The 13,280-nt window shown below is 36.6% G+C and overlaps 1 protein-coding gene across 7 annotated transcripts in view; it reads left to right on the top strand.

Annotated features, from left to right (window-relative positions):
• The window catches only part of patj (PATJ, crumbs cell polarity complex component), a 114,893-nt gene that overhangs the window by 32,060 nt on the left and 69,553 nt on the right, over positions 1-13,280 (top strand). For 6 of the 7 annotated variants that reach the window (XM_012961547.3, XM_012961550.3, XM_012961548.3 and 3 more), the window contains exons 13-18: positions 4,673-4,746; positions 5,629-5,685; positions 7,479-7,613; positions 7,929-8,090; positions 9,946-10,014; positions 11,580-11,708. In XM_012961547.3, the coding sequence (XP_012817001.2) occupies positions 4,673-4,746; positions 5,629-5,685; positions 7,479-7,613; positions 7,929-8,090; positions 9,946-10,014; positions 11,580-11,708 (626 nt within the window). The remainder of the gene's footprint in view (positions 1-4,672; positions 4,747-5,628; positions 5,686-7,478; positions 7,614-7,928; positions 8,091-9,945; positions 10,015-11,579; positions 11,709-13,280) is intronic. The other variant, XM_031900899.1, reaches the window with a different exon arrangement.

Genomic DNA, 13,280 nt, shown 5'->3' with positions numbered 1-13,280 from the left:
ATTGTTTTTTTTTTTTTAAAGAAAGATAAAAGGAACCTAAGCATTAAATGCCTGCTGTCCCTTTCCTTTAATTACATAATTGTGCAGGAACAAACAATTTGATATACTCTCTGTACAGCCTTGCATCAGACATGCATAGAAACATGTTCCACAAAATGATTTACAAATGTGAATCCGCATAGTTTAATGGCTAATTGCTTGTCAGACAGTGTCAATGTGTATTAAGAGATTTGTGTTCGTGATTCAGTTCTGAGAGCTTTGCACAGATGGGTTGTGTCAACACTAATGAGCATCCTGACAGTGCCTTATTCATGTGACAAAAAAACAAATCTTTTCCACAGGTTTCTAAAAAGGGCAAGGGAAGTGAAGCTTTTATAAGCTGAATATTACTTAAGTAGGAACATTATACCTGTACTAGGCTTCTGAGTGAGGTCAAATCCGGGACAGCCAGTCATTCTATGCCATCTAGCCCTGTCAAATTGTCTTACTTATGCTACTAAGGCAGTATTACAGTCATGTAAGAAAGCTGAAAAGATATAAATGTCAAGATAGCTGAGCTCCCTCGGAAGACTGGTTTAGAACTGGAGCTTATATCAAAGCTCAAGTTACTCAATGGCCTAATTAAACCAGACAAGCCTTTATATCTGCCAAATGTATAAATAATGTCTACGATTGCATTGTACTGATATGCTCTTTCGATAACAGTGATGACTTGTCAGGTGTTTATTTCCCAAAGGGGATTGTGCAACTGTAAAGTGCCGTTCATTTAAATCACACCAGAACATATATTACTAATATGTTCTCTTGTACTTATACAGTCATGGCCAAAATTGTTGGTGCCCCAGAAATTTTTCCAGAAAATCAAGTATTTCTCACAGAAAAGTATTCCAGTAACACGTTTTGCTATACACATGTTTATTCCCTTTGTGTGTATTGGAACAGAACAAAAAAATGGGAGGAAAAAAGGCAAATTGGACATTATGTCACACAAAACTCCAAAAATGGGTTGGACAAAATTATTGGCACCCTTAACTTAATATTTGGTTGCACACCCTTTGGAAAAAATAACTGAAATCAGTCGCTTCCTAAAACCATCAATAAGCTTCTTACACCTCTCACTGGGAATGTTGGACCACTCTTCCTTTGCAAACTGCTCCAGGTCTCTCTTATTGGAAGGGTGCCTTTTCCCAACAGCAATTTTAAGATCTCTCCACAGATGTTCAATGAGAGTTAGATCTGGACTCATTGCTGGCCACTTCAGAACTCTCCAGCGCTTTGTTGCCATCCATTTCTGGGTGCTTTTTGACATATGTTTGGGATCATTGTCCTGCTGGAAGACCCAAGATCTCGGATGCAAACCCAGCTTTCTGACACTGGGCTCTACAGTGCGACCCAAAATCCTTTGGTAATCCTCAGATTTCATGATGCCTGTGTTCTTTTCTTTTCATTCCGTTTTCGGTAAACAGTAGAATGATGTGCTTTACCAAAAAGCTCTATCTTGGTCTCATCTGTCCACAAGACGTTTTCCCAGAAGGATTGTGGCTTACTCAAGTGCATTTTGGCAAACTGTAGTCTTGCTTTTGTATGTCTCTCTGTCAGCAGTGGGGTCCTCCTGGGTCTCCTGCCATAGCGTTTCATTTCATTTAAATGTTGATAGTTCGTGCTGACACTTATGCTCCCTGAGCCTGCAGGACAGCTTGAATTTCTTTGGAACGTTTGGGGTTGCTTATCCACCATCTGAACTATCCTGCGTTGCAACCTTTCATCAATTTTTCTCTTCCGCCCACGCCCAGGAAGATTAGCTACAGTGCCATGGGTTGCAAGCTTCTTGATAATGTTGCGCACTGTGGACAAAGGCAAATCTAGATCTCTGGAGATGGACTTGTAACCTGGAGATTGTTGATATTTTTCCACAATTTTGGTTCTCAAGTCCTCAGACAGTTCTCTTCTCCTCTTTCTGTTTTCCATGCTTAGTGTGGCACACAGACACACAATGCAAAGGCTAAGTGAACTTATCTCCTTGTTATCTGCTTTCAGGTGTGATTTTTATATTGCCCACATCTGTTACTTGCCCTAGGTGAGTTTAAAAGAGCATCACATGTTTGGAACAGTCTTATTTATCTACAATTTTTAAAGGGTGCCAATAATTTTGCCCAGCCCATTTTTGGAGTTTTGTGTGACATTATGTCCAATTTGCTTTTATTCCTCCCTTTTTCGTTCTTTTCCAATACACACAAAGGGAATAAACATGTGTATAGCAAAATGTGTTACTGCAATACTTTTCTGTGAGAAATACTTGATTTTTTGGAAAAATTTCTGGGGTGCCAACAATTTTGGCCATGACTGTATGTTAAAAACTGAAGAAGAAAAAAAAAAAAGCCCTGTAATCTGTTTTTATACCCATTATGTAAACCTCTCTTACAGATTGTGCCTAATTTATCAGTATTTATGTACCAAAGCAGGGCTGGACTGGGATTTAAAAAAGATCCTGGCATTTCAAGTACACAGAAGCCCAAACAGTCATTCCACTAAATCGGTAATGCCATTTGGACACTATTCAGCTGACACAAGTGAAGCGTTACTTTCAAAAGAAGCCCTGGAAATACGGACTTTTTTAACCTGGACTTTCTAAGGCTTAATTGCACCTGGGTTTCTTGAAGCCCCAAATGCCTCTGGGCATGTGCAAATCAGGAGAGGCACCTACTATAATCTTTTTTTGTGGGCGGCATTTAGCACCCAGTTTTTGTTAGCACTGTATCTAGTCACTATAAATGAGCACTATATTTCATTCTTTTTTTTTTCCCCCTCTAACTAGACATCATTTTCCTGACAAAATATATTGGTCCTGTGAGGTTAAGGGCTCTGGCACATGAGGAGATTTGTCGCCTGCGTTTTTTCCCCCTGGCCCTTTGGCGACAATACCCACAAAGAGATTTCATGCGAGTTGAGCTCCAGGCTATCTGCTACCCATGGTACACTCAACAGTTACCCCTCCCACATGTTTACTGAAGTCGCTCAGAAAAGGGTCTGTGTGCGATTTGATACAGCAGGCGATTTGAAGTAGCCTCGTATGTTTTGACGCTGGCGATTTCCATTGATTTAGCATTGGCATCTTGTCACTTGTCTTGTCACCAAATCGCTCTTTTAAAAATCGCCGGCGACAAATCTCCTCATGTGCCAGAGCCCTAAGGAAAATGCCAATCATCACTCCATTTTATTCCTTAAAAATTAAGATAGTGAAGATAGTGATAGTGAACTACACTCAAATTGTGTTGTAATTGATTTTTTCTGTTTGCAGATTGCGCTTTTTAAGCATTTAAAAATGAAATGTAGGCCTTTAAGTGGCATTACAGAACCCTGTTTGTCATAAAAGACTTGAGAGTTGGCCAGTGCAACTGTAAAAGTAGACTCTCTACTTTCTACATAACTCAAGAGCCCCACTATTTTCTTGCTATGGCTGCAAAAAAATATATAAAATTGTTAACATTGTAAAAGGTCATATCTACAGGGGAATGAATCACCACATAACCTACTATAAGAATGTCCCTGCTTAAAAAAAAAATACCCCTCTTGGAATCTCACTTCTAATTTACATTAACAAGCCCTTCACTGAATTATTCATTGTAAAATCCAAAGAATAAATCACTGAAGTCCTGCAGCTTGAAATTAGTGCAACTTTTGTATCTGCTACACACATTGTAGTTGTTGAGCTTTTCACTGGTCATTTAAAGGAAAAGTGTACCCCCAGATGGAATTCTTAACCAACAGTTTATATCATACCAAGCGGCATATTATATAGCAAAAAGGGGATGAAATTATGCTCACCACAAAATTTTTAATATTTTTTTGATCCGGAAACCCATTTATACAGAATATTCAGAATTGCAGAAAGGCCATCTCCCATAGACTCCATTTTATTCAGATCATTAAGTGTTTTTTTTTATTATTCACCTTTTCTCTGTATTATAAAACAGTACCTTGTGCTTAATCCCCACTAATACTTTAATATTGGGTTTATTTAATGTTTAAATGATTTTTTTAGCTGACTTAAGGTGAGAAGATCCAAATTACAGAAAGACCCCCTTATCCAAAAAACCCCAGATCCCAGGTATTCTGCATAACCAGTCCCATACCTGTGTGTGTATGTATATGTGCGTCTATATATAAAAATAATATATGTGTATATAATATATATAATACTGTCCTCTGTGTACTTAAAGATTACTTGACCAGAAATAATGCAGCTGTAATTGTAGCAGGAAGAAGTGTGGGAGTAAAAGACAGAAATTTGTCCATTAATTGGCCAATGTCGCCTAACATATACGTGTGCCCATGGTTTGTTTGTATGCACCATGAATTGTATGATCCCAGGGGGTGGCCCTAATCAGTTAAAATTTTCTATTTAGGATTACCTAATTGCACATACTACTAAAAAAAAATAATGATTTATTTAGATGAAGCATAGTTTTACATATAAGCTGTTTTATGTAGTATATAACATGGTAATAGTACATGTTATCTTTATTTTAGTATTCTCCAAACTAATCACCAAACTGTACATATTTTGGTATTTATAGGGTTTTTTTTTTGGGTTTTCAGCATACAGGAGGGTTGATCTCAATTCAGTGTAACTTTTGGCTTACAAGTCCTGTATAATTAATTTTTTTTACAGGTTCCTTATCTCCACAAACAAGTATATTAAAATCTAAGTGGGAGCAACGCCTCGGTCCGGATTATCTGGTCATGGTAAGAGTTGATGCAAGTTGTATGCAAAGTGTTTTCAGTGTTTATGGTATCAAAATCAGACTTTTTAAAAGATAGCTATTGACTTTTAGGGCAATTACAGACAATTTTTTGCCTGTGTGAGATTACTTCTTTCACTGGTGACAAAACTTTCAAAATACCTTTTAATCGAGAATAATGGGGATCGCAGCATGGCTTAATTGTGTGCCGTTTTCACATTTTCTCATGGTTAAGCTGGACTGCCAAATGTAAAGTGTTTTACATGCAGCAATCTTCATTCTTCAAGATTTAAAGGTATGTTTATATTTTCCTTTGAAATAGGTAAAAAAAAATGATAATGCTGGCCAATGGGCCTCCTTGATCGATATCTGTTTGTAAGATGGCATGGTGTGGGGAGGGCATGAATTTCCTGTCTGATGAAGGACCGCATAGGTTCATTCATGAGGTTCCCGTTCCCATGGCGTGTATGCCCTACGGCCAATCGATTGAATTAGCCCAACATATTAGCCTTGATAAAGGTCTTGGGACCTTTATCAAAGGTTCCAAAGGTTACAGGAGGGACCGAAAAGTTGGATGCCGCATGAAGTAAAATAAAGTTAAAAACACATTGGAGCACAGAACTGGTGTGCTAGTTCATTCTTTGATTGTACATAAACCACTTAACTGTGCACCCAAGGAATTAAGCAACTCAGAATGCAGACTCTTCTCTATTTTATATATATATATATATATATATATATATATATATATATATATATATATATATATATATATATATATATATAATATAATATCTGTGTGTGTATAAATTGATTGCGTTATGTGCTTGTGCGTTTGCCATTGTACAGTGTTATGTTATTCTCACCTTTTAAACCAATCTTTCAGGTTGTTAATCTGGATCCCAAGATTGATGATGATGCTGAACTTCAGAAATACTCAAAGGTTTGTTGCAAATGATTGCTGTAAATTGTAGTGTAGTGATTCTGCCGAATCCAAATCCTAATTAGCATATGCTAATTAGGATTGGGAAGGGTTAAAATTTGCTGTGCGCTATGCACGTGGCAAAAAATCCCCCCCCCCCTAAATTTTAACCCTTCCCGAATGCTAATTAGCATATGCTAATTAATGCTGATTCGGATTCGGTTCCCCCGGGACCGTGGGTTCGGCCGAAACCGATTCCATCAAAACAAGGCTGGATTCGGCCCGAATCCCGAACCAAATCCGGGATTCGGTGCATCCCTAGTTAATTGCTGCTAACATTCAAAGCCCTTCACTCCTCTGCTCCTCACTACATTTCTTCACTGGCCTCTCTGCACGTTCCTGGTCGTCTCCTCCGCTCCTCGGAGCCTCTGTTTTTTTTGCACCACCCACACCCACTGCCCTTTCTTGTCTTAAACCTTTCTATATCGCTGCTTCTTATCTCTGGAACTCTATCCCTGAATCCCTCCATAGGGAACCCACTCTCTTTAAGATAAAACTCAGATGCTACCTTCTGGAGCACTAAAACATTATTTTGCCTAGTCCTGCGCTTAAGGGCAAATGCCCATACCTAGTGCTGTCTTACCTTCCAATCTGTGCCTGTATATTACCCAAGCACTTAGATTGTAAGCTCTACGGGGCAGGGACCTCCTTCCTACTGTGTCTCATACCACATGGCACTTACTCCTTGTGTATTTTGTAAATATTGTATATACTTATTTATTGTATTTATTATAACACTTGTTCTCCCTGTGTGTAATATTGTATATTATATTTTTGTATTTTTGTTTATTTTTTGTACAGCACTGCATACCCTTGTGGCGCTTTATATAAATAAAGTTATACATACATACATATTGATCCTAAGGTCAGGAAAATGAAAGCAAAGTAACATTAGATAACCAAAACACAAAAAAAACAAAGTGGGATGCATTTCTTTCAATATTGAAGTCCATGCACTCTCTAAAACCAATAATCATACATGCCCTGGTATAATTAACATTTAAACCCATCAGTATGTAAAACGCCATGTTATAATTACTTTTATCTACAGAATTAAAAGCATCCTAGTTTTTTTTTAGTTTGTTTTTCCACCATATTTTTTAGTTCATGTACTGCCACACATTTAACACATTATTGGTGTAATGTAAATTCAGGTATGGGATCCTTTATCCAGAAATCCATCTTCAGAACTTTTCAAATTACAGGAAGGTCATCTTCCATAGACTCCTTCTTAAGAAGGGAATTGTAATTTTCAAAAATGATTTCCTTTTAATCTGTAATCAAAAACAGTACCTTGTACTTGATTCTAACTAAGATATAATTAACCCTTTTTTGAGGCAAAAACAAGATGATTGGGTTTATTGAGGTTTAAATTATTTAGACTATGGAGATCCAAATTACAGAAACACCCCTTATCTGGAAATCCCAGTTCCCGAGCATTCTGGTTAACAGGCCCTATATAAAAGAGTACCCATAATTAGGCATGATGTCATGCTGTTTGCACCAGTCCATATAGCAGTTAGCATGTGCTGAAGTCATTGGCATGCCCATTATTGTGCCATCTTTTTGCAAGTAATCCTTCTCAAAAAATGTGTGTTTTAAATATTAAGACAAATATTGTAGTGCACTTTGTAGATAATTACAATATATATAATTACAATATATGCCAATACACACACACACTTTATGCACCTTATGTCAACAGAATCATATCATACATCATGCTTTATTTCATTTTTTATATTTATATACAGCTTCTGCCGATTCATACCATGAGATTAGGAGTGGAACTTGACTCATTTGATGGGCATCATTACATATCATCCATTGCCCCAGAAGGACCAGTTGCCAAACTTGGAATTTTTCAGCCTGAAGATGAACTATTAGAGGTAATGTTCTTGGAATATAAAGCTGAAGAAATAAAAATAAAATATGTCTAAGGTATTTAACTCAAACTTTAAGATAAGCCTGATTTATTTGCAGAGTTATTATTATATTGTTCTTTTGCATCAGTATTTTGAATCAATCTTTACTACGTAGGCTTGATACGTTTGTACCTATGTGCTTTCTGGTAGGTGTTAGTGTTTGTTTTCTTTATAATCTAGTTTAAAATAAATAAAAATATAATGCTTTTAATGACTTTTGTTTGTGAAACATTATTATCATCATTAACATTATCATTTTGTTGATTGGATGGTCTGTAGGTAAATGGAGTGCAGCTTTATGGAAAATCCCGCCGGGAAGCGGTTTCATTTCTAAAAGAAGTGCCACCTCCTTTCACATTGGTTTGTTGTCGACGTATGGTTGATGATGAAAATGAGACATTTGTGGATGTACCGAACACTTTGGATACTAAAGATAATAAGGTAATAACATAATAACTTATGTCTTTATTAACTCCATTCATGTTGATGTTTGCTTTGTTGAAAGCTCTCTTTTTAGTTTTTCTTGAAAAAGGTCCTAAGATGTGACTGAAATGTTGATATTGCACATTAAATAATTTTTTTTATTTTTTCTGCAAATCCTTTGAGTATATATAATCTATATCCAGTATATAGAAAGCACTCCCAGCATAAGTGTCCAACGAATCAGCAATTTATTTAGACATCCTATCTACGTGTTTCAATCCACGTGGGATCGTCATCAGGATAGTGAACAGGAAGTGAGGTGTACAGTTAAGTACAAAAAGCTTTAGTGCACTTCATGCATTAACACATTCCATGACATGTGTAATGTGTAATCACAAACCTATACTAAATATAATAGTAAAATCAAGCCTAATATATATAGTATAATCCACAAAAAAAACAGCAACACCTGGATTTTTTAGTCAATAACCAATTGTGTATTTAGTAAGAACATACCTGTTGGGACCTTTCTCAAGGCAACTCCACCCTAATTACAACCACAAATAAATAGCCCATGCCAAATTGATAAAAGAAGTGACATCATATCAGTGAACATAATTATAGCATAAAGTGCAGTGCATTACATACCTGCATCAATTGATCTATATCATGTCAAAGTAAACAAAGCAATATTCATTAATAACAATGCAATCCTGACTGCATTTAGTGTATAAGGGGGCCCCCTGTTCTAGCTAACTTGCAATGCACATTTTTAGAAACCTATTAAGAACAACCCTGCACAATGTATATATCATATGTTTGCCACTATATGAAGAACAACCCCGAACAGTGTATATCTCAACAACCCTGCACAAGGTATACATCATATCTTTGCAATTATACATGGTTGGTTACATATATGTACATAATAAGTTTACAAAAAGAAATTGCATTCAAAACCGTTTTTGAGGCAAGTGGGTAACCCATATAAAGATATAAAATTCCTTTAAATACTTTTTATTGCCAGGGATCTTAAAATACACTAGGGTAAAGTTCTCTGCCTTAGGGCACACAGAGCTACTAGTAGCAGCTATTTGTCATGGCTACAAAATTAGACAATGCTGATCATTTACTGATAATTGTGTGTGTTATAGCAGAGGCAATTCTCAGTATTGTCTATGGCACAATATTTTCTGGTGTTTAGTATCCATGACAAGTAGCTTCTACTAAGTAGCTCTATGTGTCTTCACCCTTAAACAGCTGTACATGATGCTGGCGGCATGGAATTTGTGATTGGGTATAAAGATAGTATTTTGGGGAGTTTTTGGGAGTCTTGACAGTGGTATAGTTGAACTGAATGACCGAGATTCTACCACAAGTATGAAAGATTTACAGAAAGCCAAGTGCATGTGTTTCAAGAAATCATCATTATTTATGTATATAGCACCAGCAAGTTACACAATGCTTTACATTCATTTATACAGGGTCTTAAAGTAATTTGCCAAACAAGGGTTACAGAATAAAAATGGAATCAGACCCAAGAGCTTGGTAATGATATATAACATTGTAATAACTATGTAACTATGTAACTTGCTGAACACACTTAAAATTGGGAAGGTCGCACACTGTTGAACAAAACACAGTACAGGACTAGCTGTAAATATGGCACTGAAACATTGGATACAGTGTGCATTTTTGTGCAGGAAAGTCTTTTTATTTAGTTAGGGTGCCCCATTTAAAATATATGGTATAAATGAATTGCTGTACAAAAATGCTGTTTTAATAATCTGTTAAGGCCGCGTGTTTAATAGATTACCGTCAGGACATAGGGTTGAGTTTTGCTTCTCGACAATTTTTTTTTATTTCTGTTTAGAATGAAATTCCTGTTACAGAAGAAGAGGACCAAACTGTCCAGTCATCAGAGAGAAGCAACAGTGAATATGTAAAGGATTTTTTTTAACAGGAGAAAATATTGATTTCTCTATTTCCAGCTTTACTTAACAAGCGATTCTAAAATTGATGTTCATTAAGCAAAATTCATAAGTCAGCTTCTAAAATGCAGTTGCACAATTCTAGAGATGGAAACCTATTCATCAACTAATAATTAAGCATTTAAGGTTTGTTTGTTTTAAAGGGGCACTGTTGCTTAAAGGAGAAGGAAAGGTATTTTGGCATCTTATTGCCAATAGATTAGTCACAACAGTGCAAGGTAGAATGCTAAATTTATTCTGCAGAATGATTTACCATACCTTAGGAGGCTTAGGCTTAGTCTTCCCTGCCTGTATACCACTCCTGGAACAGCTCTAAGCTCAGATTACACAGCAGAGAGGGGAGGGGAGAGAGGATCAAACTAAGCAGACTTGTGCCATGCCCTGAAGGATTTTTTTTAAAGCAGGAAGTCAGACACAGAAGTTCATGTATACAGAATAAAAGGAAATAAATGTGTTTTTTCTTTTCAGTGAGGGCTCAGATGTTACATAGACATTTCTGATAAAGCTTACTTAGTTTTTACCTTTCCTTCCTACTTTGAATACTGTTCTCTTATAATTGTTACTGAACTTCAACACTGCCATGCACAGCAGATCTACTCATTTAGGAAATTCAAGAAATCTGGGCCTAATTTGGCCACCCACATGCCAAGTCAATGACCCAAATATACTGGAGGCCCTTTGACAAGGACCACCTCAATGTGCCAATGTGTGCCTTCTCTGAAAGGGTTTTTAAACCTACCTACTTTATATATGGCCTCCTGAGGGACCAAGTTGGCAGCTTTTATTGGCCTTTGTATGGCCAGCTTTAGAATAGCTGCTTGTACTTTTTACAAAAATAACTGAATTTTGGTTCTGAAACTGGGTTTCAAATTTAAGCATTAAAAGATGTTCTTGGGAAATAGATATCTGAATAGGTATCTGAATTCTTTAGCTTTTTCAAAGTTATTTTTGAGGTACAACCTTTTCTAGGCAGCATCTGGGTAGTCTGATTTAGTATTTACATCATGATAATTAACTGTAGTGCCTACTGGTGCAATCAAATAATTGGATATTTTTTTGTACCTTTTTCTTAGCGTATGCACTTGTATTGCTTTATTTCTTGGAATGCTCTTTTATTTTTTCCCTGATGTCTTTAGAGTCAGCAATGTGTTAGTTATTTACTGGTAAATCCTGTCCTTGTTAAGGCAATTGTTTTGTAAATGTAAAACTTCTTAATTAGCCAGACTGTAGACTTAACTCAAAAACTTACCAAAAAGTATTGTGTTCTCTATACCTGCCAAATCAATATAATACTTTGTTGCCCAAATATACTTTTAATAGCCATGTGAAAGCCCTGCCGTATACAGTCCCTCTTGTTTTTTTACCAAAACTGTGCAATGGTATATATTATTTCTTGAAATGTAGTAATGAGCAAAACCTACATCATTATACAGTACTGAATTATATTACTGAACAAGGGAGCATTATGTACTAGCTGCACTTTTCTGTTAAACTTTCATACTTCCATATGTTTTAGGCACAACCATTAGAGAACCTGGTAACTGAAGAGGATGATGGAGAGTTAGCAATGTGGTCATCAGAAGTAAAAGTTGTAGAGCTGGAGAAGGACAGTGGGGGGCTAGGATTCAGTATACTGGACTACCAGGTAAATGATCCATAAAAATAAAAAAAAGTTTTCACTTTTTTATAATGTGGTGCTGAAATGTTTGTAGTAAAACCAATATTCTTTTGTCAATTTCTAATAAATTATACGTGACATATTCAAGCTTTGTACTGGCCTGTTCCAGATCTTAACAGAATGGCCATATGACTGTAACAGGCAACCAGCTGCTAATAGCAGGCAATGCTGCTTTTCCCAGTGCTATTTGAGGAGTGTTGTTGGTCTTGGGATGGGGTAAAAGTATTGAAGGTTGAAGGGCAAATACAAACAGTCTATTAACCTGTTTATCCCTTCAAGACTGACTTCTCTCCTGAGAACCCTGGGAGAAGCTGTGTCATGGGCCAGCACAGGCAAGTAACTAGGCTGGGGGGGAAGGGTGAATTAAACACTGATTGGTGTTCAGTTTTGTAGCTATTTTAGTCCTTTTAGGTCTCTGGCATACTAGTTAATTTGACTGCAATGTTTGTCTAAGAGTGAACTGGGGCAATCCAAACACCCATTCTTGCCTTTCACCAATAACAGTGCAAAAGAATGGAGAAAGCTCTGTACATAGCAGTTGTACATGGTGACAAGCAGGGATCTCTTGGGTACTGTGGTGGTCAAATGCCAGATGTGCGATAAGGGTTTGTTATTTATTACTTTTTGATACAGGTTCATTGTGGCGGTTTCTATAGCAGCTGTTGCAGTTATTACTTTACCATCATGACTGCTCTAAGGGAAGTACTTAAACAATCCGTTTTTTTAGTTATTCTGTTTATAAATCTGTGTATGTTGTTTTAGCAGACTTTATATTTTCAAATAGTTGTTTGTGCTTATCAAAAGTATTACTTTATAACTGAAAGTGTCATAAAGGAAAGCCTGAAGTTACTGTATACTTCTTGCTTTTGTTTTGAAACCGATTTCTCCAGAGGTCCTTTTCTGCTATGTGTGTTTTTATGGCTGGTTTACATATTAAGGCTGATTGAAACCACACACATGGCGTCACATCTACTATGGGGGTTGCATTTATGCACAGGTGATGCATCGAAATAGCATAGTGAAAGGGTAAGTGTCAGACAGGGTGCATACTTTCTGGGCCATCAAATCCCAGAACGTTTTTCTTACTGCTGGGTAACAAATTATTTCATTTAAAGTCTTCCCTGTGGCACAGTTGTTTAGCAGATAGAAACAGCCAGTTGTTGTAGTACGTGGCAGCAGTCTCAAACAAATCTTATATTTGCCCACCAGTAATATATATAAAGCCAAATTGGCAGTTTGCAGGGATTTCCTTGCAGAGAAAACAGCACTTTTATCTGATAGATTTTAAGTTTAACTCCGCAGAGGCCCTTAGATTTTTTTGTGATGTTATACTTACCAATCATAGCTGGCACCACTCATATATAAATGAAAGTAAATATTAAAAGAAAAGTCATGGAGTACAAGGAGCACGATATCCAACAGTCTGTTTCTATGCAACACATTAAATCACACTTTCATATAGCTTGTACAGCCAGACTGGAGGAAAATAGTCAACAGAGCACCAGAGTATATGCTGTATAAATAAAAAGTTACTTTTAT

Source organism: Xenopus tropicalis, chromosome 4 (assembly GCF_000004195.4).
Source record: "Xenopus tropicalis strain Nigerian chromosome 4, UCB_Xtro_10.0, whole genome shotgun sequence".
NCBI lineage: Eukaryota > Metazoa > Chordata > Amphibia > Anura > Pipidae > Xenopus > Xenopus tropicalis.
Note: the sequence above shows the minus strand (reverse complement) of the source record. Positions and strands in the feature narration are given on the sequence as shown.